Genomic DNA, 13,945 nt, shown 5'->3' on the forward strand with positions numbered 1-13,945 from the left:
CAGCCAAGTTACCTTTATTCTAGAGCACATGTCTCCTGATCTGTTGCTAATTGTACAGATATTTTGTTTTCTTGGATGGCTTCAGTGGTGCTTGGATGGTATGAGCTTCTCTTTTGGGATAGTGCTGCCTCTTGGTTGCAGACAGAATTAGCTCAAAAAGGTACCAAGAGTAGAGGCTTCCCCCTAGACAAGTCCTGTCTAGTCAGCAGCTAACAGATTCTTGGCAAAGCTCCATTCATACCTCAAAGGTTTTGAGATACTTTTTTTCTTCTTTTGTTTCTTCTTTCTGGTAGGTAGCTCTGTTGGCCTGCAGTAAAACAGCAGGATTTGAGTTCAGTGGCACCTTAGAGACCAAGAAGATTTTCAGGGTATAACCTTATTCAGCTAAAGGAGCTTTGACACTTGAAAGCTTAGAACCTGAAAATCTTCTAGGTCTCTAAGGTGCCACTGAACTCAGATTCTGTTGTTTTCTTCTTAACTTCCTTTCCTGCCTTAGTTGAGGACTGGGCTTGAAAGGGGAGAATTTGTGTTACGCTGGGGCTGTCTTTGTTTTTATTTTTGCCTCAGCCTTTTCCACGTCACTAAAATTTTTCCCATGGTTCATTGTCGCCTTTCTGCATATGCACACATATATACCCCATGGCTGGAAGTGATCCCTGAGAGCAGAGAGGGACTCTAGTGTCTGGATCAGATCTCCTCTCTCTCTCTCCCTCTTACCATCCTGTGTCCGGAAAAGAAAGCTGCAGGCCCTCTGCCACAGTAACCTGGCTACTGAATCACCCAGGTTTTTTGATAATAGTGGCAAGAACTGGGAGATTGCTTGTGATCACTATTCTTTAAGCAGGTCTGAAGTGTCATCAGTTGGGAAATGAGTCTGAAATTTTCTCTGTTATTTTCCTGAGAACTGCAGTGAGTAACCCCACCCACAGAGAATCATTTTCAGCAATTATGCAGACTCTGAATTCCAAGTATGGATCCACCAACTATTGAAAGAGGATTCTACAAGCACAAGCTGATCTCCTTTGACATGAAGCCAGTTTGGTGTAGTGGTTAAGAGCAGTAGGACTCTAATCTGGAGAACTGGATTTGATTTCCCCACTCCTTTGCTTCAAGCCAGTTGGTGACCTAGGGTCAGTCACAGCTCTCTCAGCCCCACCCACCTCACAGAGTGATTGTTGTGTGGATAATAATAACACACTTTGTAAACCATTCTGAGTTGGTCGTTAAGTTGTCCTGAAGGGCGGTATATAAATTGAATGTTAACTATTAAACGGGTATCTGCTGGACATGCAGGGCAACCAAATTGGCCCTCTGGGAGCAGGTTCATTCAGGACATACTTGTAATAAATTTTTCCAAAAGAATGGAGGCACAAAAGCCATACTGGTCCTGAAATGGCTCCACAACACTTCTATTTTGAAATAAACTTGGTTTGCAGTGAAAATAATAAACATTTCCTAGCTTTAGTAGCATTCTACTGTCTGTCTGTCTGTCTTGCAGGAGGTTTTATACTTCATTTATGTTGATCCATGCTTCCAGAATTGGGCCTTATTATTCATTCTTGTACTGGACCCAAAAGCATTCATAAACAATTTAATAGCCTCCCTTCAGCTATCACTGTTTCCATAACTAGATCCCAGAGCTCTATGAAAACATCAAGGATGTGTTGGCCATGATATATTGGTCTCCAGAACCACCCATTTGTGTTAAATTAGAATGAACAACTTCCACATTAGAAGACAGAGCATCTGGGGATAATAAACTCTTAGAAAGGTGAAGTATTTCTGTCAGTAGAATAGTCAGACAACATCTGGAATCTCATCAGTCTTGATGGACTTGGATGTCTCTGGCTCAACTGTTAGAAAAGATCCATTAGTATCATGCCAGTGCACTCTAGAGACTTCTGTTTCCTGTTCAAGGTTAGATTCCTTGTCAGCTCCATTTTCCAATCACACTTCTGTTAGGAGTGAAGCAAGATCTTTACTGCTGTGGCTTCATACTGCTAGTTCTTAAGGATCCACTTCATATCTTAGTCACCCTGGATTCTAGTATGTCGAGCTTGAGAGCTCACCTTCATGATCTGGTCTAAGTCGTTGTTCAGGAAGAATATCAGCTAGCTGAAGAGACCTCATGTTAGTCTTTTGCCTTTTTCCATAATATGCTGGGGCATCTTAAGCCACCCAGACAATAATTCATCAAAAGCATATATAAACAGAGAGGACGGCACCAAGGAGGCATGAAAAATGCTCAGCTGAGTGGGGAAAACACCTGTAGTCTATAAAGGCAGGTCATGTCATTGGGAAAATCAAACATAACAAAAGATTGGCTGAATAGACAAACTTTAAGAAACAGAAATGGTTGTTATATCTGGAGGTCATTTTCAGATAGCAAGACAATTTCAGGAATTTCAGGTGGATTGAGGGTGGGGGCGTTCAATGGTGTGATGGAGACAACTAAAATTCTAGCAGGATTTTCAACTATTAGGATGTATGATAACCACCAGGAGGTCTTTTCTATTTGCCGTTCTTCTGCAAAACTGGAAGACAACTTGTACAACTTGCACTGCTGGGGAAAGGGCAATTTGTTTTGTATATGAATTCTTGTTCTCAATGATGTTGAGTTGTGGCATTGCAAACCTCCCATGCAATGCCCCCTCCCAAAAAAAAATCAGAAAGGGATGGAAGATTTCACCAGGAGTTCAAGAGTGTTGAGAGAAATCTGAATGACTATATAGTTAATTTTTTTTAAGTTCTTAGGTGAGACAATTTGTGTTGCTTTGGGTACGACCTTTAGTCCTGTCTTCATGTTTAATATTTTTGCATTTCGGGACTGCCGCTATCTCCCTCAAAGACAAGGAAAGTTAGAGACCTTGGATCATATAATAGTTTTTTGCCCTAAGTGGAGTAAGGAAAGAGAGAGATTTATTATTCCTATTATGTTAAAAGAAAAGCTTCCCTTCCTTCCTTGGGCAATCTCAGTGTTATTGTCTGATAACTTTCCTGACAATCAAACCTCTGCTATAGTGGCTTCCTTTTTAGCCACGGTGATAAAGAAACAAAATCTTCATGAGCTTAGATAGTTTAAAGTGATAATGACGAGTTATGTCTGTGTGAATTGGGTATGTTCAAGTGTACAGTTCATATTTTGTTGGTGTTTGTATGGCTTATGGCTTCGGCCGGAAAAGCAATAAACATATTATTATTATAATATTTTTGCATTTATTTAGTCAGCCTGCTGCTGTTTCTAGAACATATGTTGCAATCTGCAGGTTCATTTAGGGCTACAGGATGGAAGAGTTTCTTTTTCTAGTTTCTGATATGGTATGGCAGCACTGTTAGCGTCTTTGCAAGCTGACCTCTCTGCAACCAAGCAGTAGCACTATCCTAAAAGTGTAAATTGATCCTTCCCAGCACTACCAAGAAAGGTAATTCACGCATAAGACAAATTTCCCTGTTTCAGAGACAAACAGCCCAGCTTAGCCTAATGTCCTGATCACTGTTCTCCCCTTTTCTTTGTTCTCTGATCCTATTGAATTATCTCTCTGCATGGCACCAAGCAAAATACATCAACAAAGGAAAAATAGTCTGAAAAAATTGCTGTTGTGAGCAGGTGACACCAAAGAACTTACTGGGGGAGCAACTATGTGTCATTTACTGGGCTCCTCCTAATAGGCTGGATTCACACTAAATTTCTCATCAGCAGAACAGAACTCTTTCCCCCACCCCTACACTTCAGCCCACTGATCTTCATTAAATCTATTTATTTATTTCCTGCCTTTCTTCTCAGAGTGGGCTTCCATCATTCTCCTGTCCGCTTTATCATCCAGACAACCCTGTGAGGGTGTGTGACTGGCCAAAGATCATCCAGCCAAGGTTCCATGGCAGAGAGGGGATTTGAACCTGGGTCTCTCAGATCCTAGTCTGACACTAACCACTACCAGCACACTTGTTCCTGATGGTGCTTCTGAGGGTTAGCAGACCCTGATGAATAGCAGGAGGGGAATCTGCAATTGAAGGGGCTGTGATGGTCTGCACTTTTTAAAAGCTTAGAAGTGTTGTACGAACAGCTGAAGGACTGTGAAGAGTTAATGCTTCACAGAAACCGAGAGCTTTGAGTGACAGGCTACCCCAGTCAGGTAGCATGAGCTGAACAGAGAAAGACTTCTGAACTGGATACTGAGGAAAGGGAATCTGATTTCAGCCCTAGCTGAGAAGAGTTGAGTATTAACTGGGAGCAGTTTAACACAGACTGGGAGAAAGTTGACACAGAATTTTGTGAAGTAGGCACAGACTCCCATTTGGGCTAAAGAAAGGGAATAGATCTTCTAGTAAGAGGAGAATTTCCCTACCCGGTCAAACAGGAAGTTAGCTCTGAAGAGTGAAGAAATCCCTGGTCTGGTGTGGTTAGAAACCACTTCTGGAGACCTTAAGAGTCAGTTAAAAACTGAAGATGAGTACTGGTGTTTCAAGAGAAGGGGTTTGGGTACTAGCCTTCTTAAAACCAAAAGAGTAGAAGAATACTCAAAGAAAGTGTACTAGAGTGATTGGGAAAATACTGGAACAAAAGTGTCTCAACAAAAAATTTTAAGTAATTGTGAAGAGCTTAAGAAACTCATTAGTCTGAAACCTAAGAACTAAAGTATGTGCATGTTCAGATTTTACCTCAGAGTTATCTATATTGAGTTACTTCAGAAATTTTCAAACCCTGAATTCACCTGACCTTTTGTTAATTTTGAATTTAAAAACACCTCTAGTGCCATTTAAGTTGTTTAAGTCGAAAAGATGAAGGAAGGCGTCATAGGGCCACTTTGTAGAGATTGCCAATTTAATGTGGATCCAACCCAGTATGTGAATGTCTAGATGGAGTTCTTGCTTTCAAGGCTGGCTGTACCAGCTCCCTTCTTTACACATTTGTTTCTGGAAGTTTTTGGCTTCCAAAGCAGAAGTTTTTCAGTTATTATCACTCCTTTGAAAAGCATTTCTTCATAATGATTGTTGTTTGTAAGTTTAGCAGATGTTCTTGATAAAGTGCAGGCTACAGTCTCCTGTTAGTGTCGTGATAGACCCTAGTTTCTCTCTTACGGGTTTCCGAAAGTACATATATATTTTTAAAGGCGATGAAGCATGATTTCCATTGCTTGGAGAGGCAAGGCTTATCTAGTGCCAAAGGATACCATGCTATGGAATTGTAGAACGTAGCCCAAATTTGCAAGTGATATATAGCTGGTCAGCTCATTGTATGTATTCCTCTGACCCTGGCCACAAGCTAGGCAGCAGTGAGTTCCTCCAACAACACCCTCCAACAGTTCCCTAACAGGAAATGCATTTTGTGCCTCCTAGAGCAGCAAAATGGGTATGGAAGCTGTGATGGCACTACTGGAAGCAACACCAGACACTCCAGCATGCGTGGTGAGTCTCTCCGGGAACCAGTCGGTGCGTCTTCCCCTGATGGAGTGTGTACAAGTGGTGAGTATTTCATGAGGCCACAAAAGTCAACGTCCGCTGAGGGTGAAGGCATTGTTTGAATCTGGTGTTTTAAAGACTCCATTTTATATATAAGTGAGGAGGCAAGGAGATTGGCACATAATTGTGCTAATAAACAACAAAACTGGTATTATTTTTGTAGATCTGGAAGTGTGAGGCAGCAGTAAGGAGGAGGAATTGGGCAAAATCATCCCCCTCCTTTTGAATGTGGAGTAAACTCAATTTCTTATTGCAGATCCAACCCCAGCCCCACCCATCAATGCTGCATGGCATTTTGTTGTTGAAAGTTCTCCAGTTCTCGGCATCAGCTTTCTGGGGCACAGAAGGGGTGGCTGGAGGAAGAGGGAGGTGGGAAAGATCCACTTCTGCAAACTTCTTCCTTTGGTAGAAATTAGGACCCACCTCCTAATCAACCACTCTCCCTGATTACCGGCAGGAACTCAAGAACATGTTCTTTGCTTTAGCTGGAAGCGTAGAACAGACATTGGACAGGGAGTCAAGCGGGCAAAAAGTGTAACTCAATAACTTACCGTAGATTTCAGGCTCTTCCCTTGGTTTCCAGTTTTCATTACTTTCTCCCTGTAGATGAATTCTTTCACCTCAACAGTTTTTTCATGTGGTCCAGTCATTTTCTCCTGGTCCTTGAGGCAAAACAGTTGAATTAAGCTTTTATTTATCCAAACTTCCCAAATGCACCCTGATCAGCTGTACAGAAAGCATGCTGATATTCCTCATCTGCATAATTTTTTATAATTTCATAATTTGGGGAAGGTGGGTGTGGAATTTTTAGCAGTGGTCTCCAAAGGCCCTGAATGGAAAGGATGAGCTGATGCTACCTAGCTGGAGTCTGATATGCTCAAAAGGACTGCTTGGGCTGGGCTGTGCTAAGGGAAGGAGCGGGCTTTCTTTGCTCATGCCAGCATCTGCTGAAAGGAAGAACTTGATGGAATGAAAGCAATATATCTTCCTGGGGGTTGTTGCAAGCCGTGAGTTTGCCCTCTCCCCTCTTCTGTCTCCCCCTCCGCTTCATTCTATAGTGGTAGATGTTCCTGCTGGCCCTTGGGGTGGAGACTGAATAGGAATACAGAAGAAGATTAATTCAGGCCACTGTCCCTTACTTTTTATTAGATTTTTGTTGTGGTTTCTCTCCGTAAGAATCTGACCCATAACCACCTTCTTTACAGACCAAAGATGTCCAGAAAGCAATGGATGAGAAAAGGTTTGAGGAAGCAATCCAGCTCAGAGGGAGGTAAGGAGCCCATCTGGAATTTCAGAGGAAATTGCATTTCTGTCATCTGTTTGTTTGCATTATAAGCTCTTCAGCTCTTTTTTTGAGCCATGAAAGCCAAGCCACCCTACACTTGCAGCAAGCCTTTGATGTTTATTTTTTTGGTTCATCTTTCCTGTGAAGCATGCATTAGCTAAGACACCAACTTGACTTGCCACTTGCTTCCTCAAGGCTGTTTTCTTAACATTTGCTAATTTCCAAGGCTTATCTAGGTACTAAACATTCCTAGCTGATCTTCTGATATGAAATGTAGAAAACAACGAATCATTCTATTGTAGACTCTAACATGATAGAATTGATGTGTTTTTATTTTCTGCCCCCTGAAAAGCCCTGACATAAGAGCATTCAGTGTGTTCTTTTCAATAGGCATCATCTAGAACTGAAGGAAATCTCTGGATGTTGGTGGCTCTGTGCTGACTTGCACCTTCTGTTGGCCTGCTCTGTTTATTGTGAGCCAAAATATCAGGGTGACAACTATAGTTCTTTTATGCTTCTTTCTAACTGTGCCCATCTGGCCATTCTACTATGCCTGGACACTCCTGAGCAACTCGAAGAGACATGGGCTTATTTAAACATCAGTAATATTGACGGTTGTTTGTTCATTAATCATTAATCTCACAAATGCACCAGATTGCGAGCACTCAGTTTTCTTCCTGTTTTAGACCAGTTATGTTACTACTCTGAAGAAAGTGTCTTCTACCTATGCAAGTCTCTATTAGCATATACTCTTAAAGCTGATGTGGCCCAGCCTAGCTTGAATAAGCATATTCTCTTAGAAATGGTGTAGTACTGTGCTTTAGAGTCAGGCTGCACTCAGTTCAGTTTTCATTTCTGCTGAAAGATGAATTAGAAAATTAGACAAGCCACTCTCAGCCTGTATTTGCAGTATGAGGACAATAATACTTATTTATCTGACAGTTGTAGGGATTGCAGCAATATAATGTACGTGAAGCACTTTGCACACCTAAAAGCACTAAACAAATACTAAGTAATACTAAGTAAATACTAAGTATTACTTATGTATGTAAGTATCAGCAAGTCGACTGACTTATTGAGACCCCAGTCAAGGCACATGAAAAGCAGAAGAGGTTTACCATTGCCTCCATCTGCAGGGTCTTCCTTGCCCATCCAAGTACAAAGCCTGCTTAGCTTCTGAAATCTGGCAAGATTGGGCTATTGCATCTCAAAAACTGGAAACAAGCAGTTATATTAGACTTGTACTGTTATGTCTAAGTAAATCTCTACTTTCCTGAAAAATCTCCTACAAATGACAGTGTGATGTCCTGTGATGTTTAGTTGCAGCCTTAGTTTCTGTTTAAACAAATATATGGTAAATGGCTCAAGGCTTCTCTCAGATGGTTTGTTTTAATGGATTGTGGTTTTTATATTGCCAACTTACTATCTTAATTGTAAGCTGCCTCAAGCAAATGTCTGATGAGGTGGCATAGAAATCTCTTACATAAATAAAACAAATGATGCATGCTAGAAAGTGTTTGCCTTAACTGAAATACATGGATTTTTCCCTCCTAAGTCAGTACTTCTCGTTTTCGGGAAAAAGATAGTGATTCTCAGCAGGCGTATTTTTATCCTGCCCATTTGTGCTAGAAAAGTTTGGGGGGTTATGTCATATTGAAGTCTGCATCACTGGGTCTCTCTTAAGTCCAGCATTAAGAAATAAATGGAGCATTCCGTGTCTCATATTATAGTAGAGAGAGATGATTGACTATGCAGTGGCAAGTGTAAAGAAGAGGCAACTTAACCATGGTTTTGTTTTACAGGAGTTTTGAAAACAATTGGAACATTTACAAGCTACTTGCACACCAGAAACCAGAACAGGAAAAGGTGAGGAGACGAGGGTTCAAGGAGAGGTCTGTCTTTTATGAGTGTCTCCTTGTTCTGCCGAGTGCCTTAGAATGTAGAAAGGAAGTGTCCCCACACAATGTGAGCATGAGCAAATTGATTTTAAATTCAATGGAGCTTGTGTGTGCTAAATATAGGTGAGATTTCAGTGCATACATGCAGGTACACATGCAATTTAGAAATTTAAAGCAGGCCCAGGAGCTGTGTAATGTAAAGTGCTGTATTTTTGAAGTATGTGAGCAAAATTGCACTTATGTATTCAAAAAGTGACTGGAAACAACAGGGAAAGGAAGCATCTTTTTCACATGTAGTCATTGTGTTCACTAGTATTAATGCTGAATATTCAGTTGACAGTTTTCAGGCTGATCATGAAGAAAGCACTGATGCCTCCCATTTCAGACCGCTTCCTTCTCAAGTAGTGCCCAGCCTTTCCCATAAGAGCTCCACCCAGAACATTGAGAGTTTCAGATCCATTCCTTCAAATCCTTCGCTGACTGCTTCTTATCTTTTCCCTCTCCATCAGAGCAATTTCAGCATTGCCATCCTCAATGTGGGAGCCCCAGCTGCAGGCATGAATGCAGCAGTCCGGTCAGCAGTGCGTGTTGGGATTTGCCAGGGCCACACAATGTATGTGGTGAATGATGGCTTTGAAGGCTTGGGCAAGGGACAGGTGAGTCTCTGATTTATTTATTTATGTCATTTATAGTCTGCCTTTCTCACTGAGACTCAAGGCAGATGAGATTAGTACAATCAGTGTCAAGGACATTTCCATAGACAATGCCATAGGATGAATAAAATACAAGTTTACAAAGACAAAGAATTAGCAAGGATCCAATACAGAGTTGAAGAATTGCTGAAACAGAACATAATCAGTTCTAGGAAGGACATTAGACAACATGATCAGAGCACCAGTCATGTTCTTGTTTCTTTGTAATTAGGAAATGTGCAATCAGTGTACAGTTTATGCTGTGAACAGCCAGAAGGAGAGCCAGTGTGGTGCCATGGTTAAAGTGTTGGACTAGGATTTAGGATACCCTGGTTTGAATCCCCCCTCACTCACTCTGCCATAGAAGCTTGCTGGGTGACATTGGGCCAGTCACACCTTCGTAGCTGAACCTACCTCACAGGGTGGTTGTTGTGAGGATAAAATGGAGGAGAGGAAAATTATGTAAGCTGCTTTTAGTCTCCATTTTGGAGAAAGATGTGGTATAAAGGAAGTAGATAAATGAACTGACATCAATCAGGAAGGTTGTCAAATTTCAGCTTAGAATGTGGGGTGGGGAGGAATTGATGGGCTGGCAACAAACTTTGATCTTTCCTACAAAATAGCATTGTCTTCACCCTCTGGGTCTGGCAAAAAGATTGATATGTTGATGTAATACTGTTGGGACTGACTGATCAAATCACAAGAGGACCTAATAGATTTTTTCTTCTCATAGATCCGGGAAGTGGGCTGGCACGATGTTGCAGGCTGGTTGGGCCGTGGTGGGTCCATGCTGGGGACAAAACGGTAAGTGCCTGAGTGACTACAGGGAAGTTCTTTGTTAGGCAGTTGTGGAATTGGGCACAAACAGGTAGGACCATTTTCCTTAAAATTCCAAAATTAACAGCTCACCTATTCTCCCCCTCCACTGACCTAAGACAGGATTTCCTGTACCTAAATATGCCCTTTTCCTGACTGCTTCCTTGAAAGTGATTTAAAATAAGAAGAAAATTGGACAACTTCTTTAATTTCTTTATATTATCATTCAGCTATTCTTAAGACTAATGCTTGCCTTTCATCAGCCTTCTGGTAGAGGAAATTCATAGTTTATGCAGCAGTGTTTCCTGTATGGTTCCTTGCCAAGCTGCTTTCCACAAACCCACTGTTTGCTCTTCTACTCCCTTCTTATGATGATGAACTCCATTTCACAACCACAATCACTTTCTCTCAAGGAAATTTTTTCCTTTGCAGTCCAGCACCAGTTTTTTTCCTTGTTTTTTAAAACTAAACTTAAAACAACTGAGCCCTATGTTTTTTTTTTTTATTGGAGAGATGGCTGAAATGTTTGGACAGCCTACATGCTGTTGTGTTACTTTTCCAGTGTCCTTCATTTTTAGTAGTTCCTGGCCTTTGGATATTTTGCTTTTCTTTCTGACAAAAAATCTTTATCTGCTTCCCCATGTGATTTGGTGGTGTACAGTAGATTCTTTCAGTGAATCGAGCAGGTTCATTAAGAGCCTATTCATCTAAACTTAGGAGTCTCTTCCAAAACCAGATGACACTCTGAATTATACTCTCCAGTTGTTAGCTGGGTTGAACTGGGAGCAAGTGGGTACAGTTAAACAGAATTCCCCTTTTTCCTTTGGTGCTCACAGGGCCATTCATTCTGCAGGAAGCAATACAAAGAGCACATTGTGCCTAAGTGGTTTTTGCTCTTGTCCTTGTATGAGAGTCTGTCCCTGCTTTCTTGTCAAAGGACACATGATTTCAAAGCCCAAACATTAGTACATGTGCCCCTTTTTGCCCTGTACAGTCATCTGGAAGAAGGCAAATAGATCTAGGGCACTTAATTAAGTGGGTCACAGAATTTTAGAATATCTTTCTGCCTGCTTCATGGAATAAATGGCTCCTTTCTTTCCCCAGTTCAGTGGCCATTCTGCTATATCACGTTCTGTAAAATAAAGATATGAATGGAAGAGGCAAGCACTGAAATAATAATTTTTCTTACTGCCTGTTTTCTTCTTCTTTGCCAGGACTCTCCCAAAGACATGCATGGAAAAGATTGTAGACACCATCCGGAAATTTAACATCCAGGCACTGCTGGTCATTGGTGGATTTGAGGTGTGAAGAAGCTCATTAGGCTGTTAGAGAAAGATAAGAGAAATGCCTCTATATGTTCTAAAAGGCTAGGCATGTATGCCTTTGGACCATGTACAAGGCCAGGATAGATGCACAGTGGTGAGAAATCTCTTCTACATCGTCCCTGTTGCTCATTATAGTCACTGTGTCTCCACTGACCTCTACCGTGTTACTTTACATAGTGCCCTGTGCTGTCCAGCAACTGCAGCCCTAGCACTTTAGTGGACTAAGCTCCAGGTGGCCATGTAGGGAAAGTGTACTGACAGGGAAAGGTGCTGGCATCGTCTGCCCAACCCCAAAGCAGGTGAGTTACTGAAAGGCAGGTGCCTCCCTCCCAGCTCATAGACTGGACCCAAATTCTTAGTAGCAACAGGAAGAAACTGAAAGGTGTTGGATCATTCCTTTACTCTCCTTCTAACCCAGCACTTGGCTCAATTGTGTGGTTTGTGTATCTGTATCCCTTCCAGGCCTATGAAGGTGTCTTACAGCTGGTGGAAGCACGTGGACAGTATGACGAGCTTTGCATCATCATGTGCGTGATTCCAGCTACCATCAGTAACAATGTGCCTGGGACAGATTTCAGTCTGGGGTCAGATACGGCTGTCAATGCTGCCATGGAGGTGAGTCAGAAATTCCTGACAGCCTCACACATCCTGGGAGCTGAATTCAGTCTTCTTTTTTGCATTGACATATTTCTCTTCCATGTGTCCGGGACTTGGTATGGGAGGGCAGACGGGAAATGGAATAATATAGAATATATCAATTCCCTCTTCTCCTCTCCAGTCACTAGAAATCCTAACCCAGTACTCCTGTTTTATTCTTAACACTCAATATGCTGCTTGTATGTTTTCAAGCTATTTCCCTCCTTGGCTTACATTTTATACATATGGGCTTGGATCCAACAAAATCAAGCTGAGCTGACACAAGAGGGAGGAAGGGTGATTTCATCCCGTTCCTCACTGCCACCCTCGGAGCTGTGCAGCTATTTGTCTACCTGGGTCCCATGGTCCCAGAATCACTGGGACTGCAAGGGCAGAAAGGAATGCAGGAAAACTTCATACACCTGCTACTTTGTATAGAAGCCAGTTTTTATCAGGAAGCCAAATTCTATACTATGCTGCATAGCTGAGGGCTTAATGACTCAGGATACTTGCATTCCTTGGCATTGCATTTCATAGTTCTTGGAGAACCGTGACAGCTGGAATACAACATCTCTGCTCTCAGTTGTGCCCTTCCAGATGCTTCTGGGAAGCCCACAAAGCAGAGTGTGAAAGCAACAGTCATCCCTGCACTGTTTGTCCCTCGGCAAAATCAGAAACCGTTGCAGCTAATAGCTATTGGTGGACCTGTTCTCCATAGATTTGTCCAGTTCTCTTTCAAAGCCAGTGCCATCACTGTCATCTTGTGGCAATCAGTTCCATAAGTTAATTTTAATGGTATAAAAAACAGGGCTTTTTGTCTGTGTTGAATATAATGCCAGTCAATTTCGTTGGGCAACTGTGCAATCCTATGCAAGTTACTCAAAGGTAAATCTGTTGATTTTCACAGGCTTATGTTGGAGTAACTCAGCATAGGATTTGTACTGTTAGAGCTGCAGCATTAATTAAGATTGGGTTATCAGAGAAGGCATAAATATTTTAATAAATATGAGGAAAATTTCTCTCCTCATTCTCATAGTTGGGTATATCACTACCATGTTGCCTTTTAGTCATCTCTTTTTCTAAACTAAAAAGCACTCAAAGCTTTATTTTCCCCATAGGAAAAGTAACTCAACTCTAGTCATTTTTGTTGCAGTTTTCTGTGCCTTTTTCAGAACTATAATATTCTTTTGAGATAGTGTAACAGTACACAGTGTTCCCAAATGTAGCCATGTCATAAATTTATATTTAAAACATTATGAAAATAGCTGTTTTCTTTTAAGGAGTTTTTGCTTTTTGTTTGTTATTTGCTGGCCTGTTCACCCAGTCGGGAGACATCCTTCTGAAGCTCTTCACAGTCTTCCCAGGTCTTCTTCAGCATCTGGCATAACTGGGTGTCACCTACAAGCTTGTCCTACGTTCAGTTGGTCTGAATGGACTTTGGTCTTATCCAGCTAGGCAGCTCTTCAAGTGTTCAGCCATTGGTCTGCAATGCTGAGTGGTTCCTGCTGACACATTGCCATGTTGCCAGTATGGCTGAATTTTGGGGAAAGGTTTAGGGCACGTGGGCTGGTCAGACCAGTAACAAAAAACATAAAATAGTGCTGGGCATTTTTACCTGTTGAGATTAATGTAGTGAGTTTTAAGAACACAAAGCAAGTTGAATGGCTCTTGAATGGTTGTGGCCCAAAACAGACAGAGGGAGCGAGTTCATGCCAGGCGATCTCAATTTCTGTCTGGGATTGGGCTGGTTCCATTGTAATCACTGACCAAGGTTGCCCTCCTTAACCAAAGGCTTCTCTGTGCAGTTGCTTTGACTGACATGTTGTGATCAGA

At 41.7% G+C, this 13,945-nt stretch overlaps 1 protein-coding gene across 1 annotated transcript in view; it reads left to right on the forward strand.

Moving 5' to 3' along the window:
- PFKL (phosphofructokinase, liver type) overlaps positions 1–13,945 on the forward strand; it is a 50,807-nt gene that overhangs the window by 29,887 nt on the left and 6,975 nt on the right. The window contains exons 10-16 of the mRNA XM_054982662.1: positions 5,338–5,463; positions 6,666–6,730; positions 8,548–8,611; positions 9,153–9,299; positions 10,069–10,139; positions 11,366–11,453; positions 11,939–12,091. Coding sequence (XP_054838637.1) covers positions 5,338–5,463; positions 6,666–6,730; positions 8,548–8,611; positions 9,153–9,299; positions 10,069–10,139; positions 11,366–11,453; positions 11,939–12,091 — 714 coding nt within the window. The remainder of the gene's footprint in view (positions 1–5,337; positions 5,464–6,665; positions 6,731–8,547; positions 8,612–9,152; positions 9,300–10,068; positions 10,140–11,365; positions 11,454–11,938; positions 12,092–13,945) is intronic.

The sequence above is a fragment of the Eublepharis macularius genome, chromosome 6, assembly GCF_028583425.1.
Source record: "Eublepharis macularius isolate TG4126 chromosome 6, MPM_Emac_v1.0, whole genome shotgun sequence".
NCBI lineage: Eukaryota > Metazoa > Chordata > Lepidosauria > Squamata > Eublepharidae > Eublepharis > Eublepharis macularius.